Source organism: Teleopsis dalmanni, chromosome X, assembly GCF_002237135.1.
Source record: "Teleopsis dalmanni isolate 2A chromosome X, ASM223713v2, whole genome shotgun sequence".
NCBI lineage: Eukaryota > Metazoa > Arthropoda > Insecta > Diptera > Diopsidae > Teleopsis > Teleopsis dalmanni.
Window position 1 is genome coordinate 51,939,755 of NC_051848.1, and position 6,996 is coordinate 51,946,750.

The 6,996-nt window shown below is 27.1% G+C and overlaps 2 protein-coding genes across 3 annotated transcripts in view; both read left to right on the top strand.

Moving 5' to 3' along the window:
• Positions 1 to 458: 458 nt before the first annotated feature.
• Positions 459 to 2,213, top strand: LOC119689248. 2 transcript variants are annotated; one of them, XM_038104038.1, is made up of 2 exons: positions 459 to 549; positions 656 to 2,213. In XM_038104038.1, the coding sequence occupies exon 2, from the start codon at positions 717 to 719 to the stop codon at positions 2,202 to 2,204; it is 1,488 nt and encodes a 495-aa protein (XP_037959966.1). In that variant the 5' UTR covers positions 459 to 549; positions 656 to 716; the 3' UTR covers positions 2,205 to 2,213. The 2 variants fall into 2 exon arrangements, with proteins under 2 accessions (XP_037959966.1, XP_037959967.1); XM_038104039.1 differs by having other exon boundaries at positions 467 to 549; positions 670 to 2,213.
• Positions 2,214 to 6,140: 3,927 nt separating this feature from the next.
• LOC119688411 overlaps positions 6,141 to 6,996 on the top strand; it is a 1,940-nt gene continuing 1,084 nt past the window's right edge. The window contains exons 1-2 of the mRNA XM_038103091.1: positions 6,141 to 6,160; positions 6,223 to 6,987. Coding sequence (XP_037959019.1) covers positions 6,284 to 6,987 — 704 coding nt within the window. The 5' untranslated portion in view covers positions 6,141 to 6,160; positions 6,223 to 6,283. The remainder of the gene's footprint in view (positions 6,161 to 6,222; positions 6,988 to 6,996) is intronic.

Below are 6,996 nucleotides of genomic sequence, written 5' to 3' on the forward strand. Positions count from 1 at the left end.
AAAAGGTTGGACTAAATAATTCTGCAGTGTTGTTCTTTCATATGTTATTTTTAATATATGCAGTTATTCTTTTGTGATATGCTTACAAAAGAAAAGGCTTGATAATATTTTTATGAAAGCTAAAATTAAGGTTAAAAATAATATGTAAATAAGTAAATGTGGAAATAAAGTATTGATCATTTAATGAACTATAACATAATATATGTAATATATTATAATATATATAAGAAGTTATATATATTTAATATATTATAACATTTAGTGCTATAATTGTGTTTTATGCACTTACATTCTTATAATTAATAAATATATGGATAGATATTTTAAACTTATATTCGCTTCAGATTGCATTCATACTACATATTTTTTTTACACATTCCAACACTGGTAAATTTTTTTTTAATTTGAAAAACGGTACTTAACCGAATGCCGGCATCTTTTCATATTTAGTGGTAAAAGCCCATTGTTGAGTGTGAGATTGATTTGAGCTTCAAAAATAATTTTTAGTGTTTTTTCCTGTTAAACAGTTTATAAAATATACTCGAAACTGTAAGTTAACTTAATTGTTTTGAAATGCTGATAATATTTTTAGTAGATATATATTTTTATAGTAACTAGTAAAGTAAATATTATATATATATATATATTTTTATAGTAACAATTTTTTAGCGGAATCTTGTAATTTCTCTAAACTCTGAATAACAACAAACATCAAGATGACATACATTGTAACAGAAATAGCCATGGAAATGATGGGCTGTAAGTTCTATGACATGGACGGTGATTTTTGTGAAATTAATTTTCAAGGTGAGGATAATAAACGCAAAGACAAGTCAAATTTGATTCTGGAACTTGGGTTAAAGCGTGATGCACAAGGTAGGCTTGTGAATGATTCTGATAACGATGACGAACAGCCAACCAATTCAAATCATGGAAAAAAACAAACCCAGGCTGCCAGCAAATCTGTCAAGCCAACTACAAAATCCGAAACTGAAAATATTAAGAAACTACAAGCAAGCGTTGGGAAAATGAGCAAAGAAACATCGCCTTTACAGATTCCAACTGAAAAAGTTGCTCCTGGAGTGAAGCAACCAAAAGTCGCTTCACAAGGGGCAATTACTAAAGTTGCAACTGGTAATGTCAAAGTCATTAATGATTCTAACGGCGGTATAGATGTTCAAATAATTACAAAAAAGTTTCCAATACCTGCTTCGACGAGTTTGATTAAAAAAGATGCTGTTGGCAATATAAAAGTCGGTAATGCAAACGTACAGAAAACTGAAGTGAAGCCACCAACAGCCGCTTCACAAGGTGCAGTTAAAATTGATCCTGGTAGTCTTAAAGTCGCTAATAGTTCCAACGACAATGTGAATGTTCAGAACATTACAGAACAGTTACCAATAACAGCTTCAATAGATGCGTTTAATAAAGTTGCTACTGATAATGCAAAAGTCGCTAATGAGGGTAGCGAGGGTATAAATGAACAGAAAACTGGAAAAGACCTATCAATAGTCGCTTCAAATGCTACAATTAAGAAAGTTGTTCCTATCGATGCAGAATCTGTTAAGGATTCGAATGATACTATGAAGGAAGAGAAAACTGAAGTAATGCAAAAAACAGTTGCTTTGAAGGACGCAACTAAACAAATAGCTACTGAACCCAAAAAACAATACAAGTTAAAAGAGAATCCAATCTTAAACGAGCCAGAACATATTGATTTTGATGCTGAACTTAATAATATGTTACCAGAAGACTTACATGAAACAAAATATTCTGAATTGAATTTATGTACTGATAAACCTATGAACGATACCACTTCACCTGGTAAGAAGGGGCCATTTATTTCTGTTAGATCTGATTTGGTTGGTCCAAACGGGACACCAGTTTGTAAAAGATCGAACTCCTTGTTGGAGAAAACAAATGTTGAATTTAAGGGATTTCGGGATTTTCTTATAAAACACAAAACTGATTACATTAATATTAATGGCAATATACATCATCGTATGGGTTTGATGGGAACTTATACACCAGAAAGATTCATGCAACCACATTTAGAGTGTGTGGAAAAACATTTGCAAAAGGAAGTAGATTTGCTACAAAAATATCGGCGTGTGCTGAAAGATTCTTTGGCAAAGAACAATCCACTCGAGTACAACAGGATCTTTACCCGTTACAATATCCGCAAGCGTGCGGGAATTGAATAAAAACAGTTGAGGCTATTAAAATATATTGTCTTTGTTATTAATTTTTTTGATTTAATTTTTTCTATACATAATTTTTTTTATATTTAATTTTTTTTATATTGTATTTATATATTTATTATTTTCTTTTATTTATAACTTTTAAAAATTTAATATTTTTTTATTTATACTTTTTACGAGTATTTATTTTTTTTATTTACATATTTTTTATTTATATTTAGTTAAGTTATATTTTTTTTTTTATTACATTTAATTTTTATTTATATATGTTTGTATTTATTTTTATTTTAAATTTACTTTTATTTTATTGTTTTTTTTTAGTTAATTTTTTTCTTTGATTAAATTTATTCATTTAGATCTAAGTTTGTTGAGTCGCTATATGACTTAAAATTGTTCCTTAATATTTGAAGTGAAATATACATCTTTTAAAAAAATGTATACATATACATATATAAATATAAATATAATTATAATTATAAGAAAACAGATCAAGTGCTGATTAAATAATATATAAGTAAAAAAAACACAACACCTTATGTACAATGGTATACCAAAATAATTAGCTAATGGAATTATATTATTTTATAGCGTTTAAATTATTATTTTTAATTTTTGTTTGATAATAATAACTAAATAACTAAAATTAAATATATTAAGTAAAAACTTCAAAATTAAGTTTGAAAAAATATTTAAATATATATTAAATTATTTATAATGATATATAAAAAATATTTAAATATATATTAAATTATTTATATTTGATATATAATGATATATAAAAAATATATAAAAGCCTAAATACATTTCAATGAAAATTAAAGTATTAAAAATTTAAGTTGTGCTATATATAACTATATACATATTTTGCTACTTGAATACTTTTTTCCTCAATTATTTTCGTATTATTTTATAACTATTGAAAATATACATTTTTGAATTAAGCAATACGATACATAAAAAATTAAAATTTAACATGAAGAAAAGTAATCAGTCATAATAATGACTTTTTTTAACAAATTCTATTAATTAAATTATTAAATTTTTTATTTTAAATAAACACAATAGTTTAAAAAAAATGATTTAAAACTAAAGTTTTGGTGAATATAAATCACATTTTGTCAATATAAGAAATGACTTTAAATTTGGGAAAAATGACCACAAAAATTATATACTTTATATATTAAATTATATTATTTGAAAACAAAATTATAAAAAACTATATTACTTTTCATAATTTCTTTATATTTTCATATTTTTTTATATTATTTTTTACATTTTTTATATATTTCATGCTTTTTTATATATTATTATGGCGTGAATATTATCGTTATAATAATTATTATTGTGTATTATAGTCTTAATTATAATTATTGCAATTGTAATTTTTTTAAACATTTTTATTAACATAAATAATAGTTATTATTAGTATTGTTGATATAAACAATATTTTTTAATAATATTATATTATTAATAAAAATATTATAATAAAAATATCAATGTCAATAATAATTATTGTAACAATATTTCATTGAATAGATGCTATTTGCTTAAACAATTTCTTTTTTTGAACCATAAATAAAATATTTTAAGTTTATTATTACAATATGAATGTGTTTTAATTTTAAGATTTTGTCAAAACATTATTAAGATGTCAATATTGTTCATCTAGCAAGTAATTTTCTATGCAAATGTCTGGGTTTGCCTGGTATGCCTCTGAAATATGGACCTTAGAAGAAGAATCTTTTTTGTCAACAGCGCAGGTGGTTTTCAAAATGCATTGTAAATGCTTTCTCACAGTGTATTTTATGAAGCAGGAAAAAACGTCACTTAGATATCATAAGCGTCGAGTAGGACTGACCGCTTCTGTAACCATATCAATATTACCCTGTTTTTATTGCTCTTTTAACCCGTGGATAGCTATATAGCCGGAAACATGAATGGAATTACAAATCCTAATACATAGGTTAGGATATGGTTGGGGGATGATAGAATGAGAAAAAGAAACGTTATTTGGGATAAAGAGAATGTGTGACTGAGTAGTTAATTAAAACTATCATTGGTGGTGCGGAAAAATCCAAATGGGTCTCAAAGATTAATATGGCCAAAATATTTTACAAAATGGTCAAAGAATAATAAAGTTGAAATTAGTGTGTATATTAAGACAAAAGCACCGTAAGGAATAGAGCTACAGTTAGGGTAGACATTAAATATAAACGTATAGATGTCTTGTTTTATGTATTTGTTGTAATAGTTTCTGCCTTTAGAAATTTTAACGTACTCACTAGCTTACAAAGTAATAAACATAAGTGACTATTCGAGGTTATTGTTATTCGAGCTTATTATTTATACTTTATGCTTTCTACAGTTAAAGGACGCCGTTTTTACAGTGCTTTCTTTATACCATTCCAGTTCTACGCTATTGAAAAATCTAACAACTAATGCAAGTTTGTAAACAAGATAATCATATAACTAAGTGACAAGAAAGTATTGATTCATGAGATATTTGAATCTTTGAATTTGGGTTCAATATTAGTTAATATTAGCCTGGGGATTTAAGATCCCAAACCGTGTGTAATTGATTCTGTGTCTATCCGCAGCTGGACTTCTAAATAGTATGTCTTTTATGCTGATGTCTAAAATAGTTTCAACTTAATTTGTTATCGTTTGATTAGCCTCTTTTGCTTTGCTGGATATAGTTTGATCTTTTTGAAAGTGAGTAAATCAGTTTTCGAACTGAGCTGGTTTTTAATTTACTGTTAACTTCATAGAATGTCTCGGTATCTATAAATACAGTACGTACGGCCAAGTAATGATGTTGTTCTTAATGAAACCTTAACATTTGAAGAAGTACAAACAGTTGAAAAATTTAAACAATTTGGAGCAGTGAAAGAAATATAACTGGCACAACCATTTTGAAATTAATAAAATAGGGTTATTGGTTATTGGAAAAGATTTATATCCAAAGATTTTAGAAGAGAATATTGTCAAGTATGAACAATTGTTGTGCCTGGCTTTTATGATGTCTTCTACATCTGATTTCTACAGCTACACTATTTGCGATGGCAACTCTGGACAAAATGGAAATTTTATTAGGCAAAACACGTAATAAAATTTAGAATTAAAATTTAAAAAAAGGAATAATAATTCTTTGCAATTATTGGTGAGATATTTTTTTTGCAATATTGTGAAAACAAAATGATTTTTCATGCTTTTTAGCAGTAAAATAATAAATAAAAAAAATAATTCATTTGTTACGAACAATAACGACACGAAATACGAATAATTAACGAAATCATTTGTTGACAGTTAACTAGAAATTTCGTATGTTCTTCCACAAGTCGTTCACAATAGACGAATTTTTAGTCTTGGCAACCATGTGATTTGAGTTGCTTATTAATTAAGCGATTTTAAAAAGGTTGGACTAAATAATTCTGCAGTGTTGTTCTTTCATATGTTATTTTTAATATATGCAGTTGTTCTTTTGTGATATGCTTACAAAAGAAAAGGCCTGATAATATTTTTATGAAAGCTAAAATTAAGGTTAAAAATAATATGTAAATAAGTAAATGTGGAAATAAAGTATTGATCATATAATGAACTATAACACAATACATGTAATATGTTATAATATATATAAGGAGTTATATATATTTAATGTATTATAACATTTAGTTCTATAATTGTGTTATATGCACTTACATTCTTATAATTAATAAATATATGGATAGATATTTTAAACTTATATTCGCTTCAGACTGCATTCATACTACATATTTTTTTTACACATTCCAACACTGGTAAATTTTTTTTTCATTTGAAAAATGGTACTTAACCGAATGCCGGCATCATTTCATATTTAGTGGTAAAAGCCAATTGTTGAGTGTGAGATTGATTTGAGCTTCAAAAATAATTTTTAGTGTTTTTTCCTGTTAAACAGTTTTTAAAATATACTCGAAACTGTAAGTTAACTTAATTGTTTTGAAATGCTGATAATATTTTTATTAGATATATATTTTTATAGTAACAATTTTTTAGCGGAATCTTGTAATTTCTCTAAACTCTGAATAACAACAAACATCAAGATGACATACATTGTAACAGAAATAGCCATGGAAATGATGGGCCTTAAGTTCTATGACATGGACGGTGATTTTTGTGAATTTAATTTTCAAGGTGAGGATAATAAATGCAAAGACAAATCAAATTTGATTCTGGAACTTGGGTTAAAGCGTGATGCACAAGGTAGGCTTGTGAATGACTCTGATAACGATGACGAACAGCCAACCAATTCAAATCATGGAAAAAAACAAACCCAGGCTGCCAGCAAATCTGTCAAGCCCACTACAAAATCCGACGCTGAAAATATTAAGAAATTACAAGCAGGCGTTGGAAAAATGAGCAAAGAAACATCGCCTTTACAGATTCCAACTGAAAAAGTTGCTCCTGGAGTGAAGCAACCAAAAGTCGCTTCACAGGGCGCAATTACTAAAGTTACACCTGGCAATGTCAAAGTCATTAATGATTCTAACGGTGGTATAGATGTTCAAATAATTACAAAAAAGTTTCCAATACCTGCTTCGACAAGTTTGATTAAAAAAGATGCTGTTGGCAATGTAAAAGTCGGTAATACAAACGTACAGAAAACTGAAGTGAAGCCACCAACAGCCGCTTCACAAGGTGCAGTTAAAGTTGCTCCTGGTAGTCTTAAAGTCGCTAATAGTTCCAACGACAATGTGAATGTTCAAAAAATTACAGAACAGCTACCAATAACCGCTTCAATAGATGTGTTTAATAA

Excerpts from the sequence above, each read along its gene's own strand:
- LOC119689248 (XM_038104038.1), top strand. The coding sequence starts at position 717 with ATGACATACATTGTAACAGAAATAGCCATGGAAATGATGGGCTGTAAG.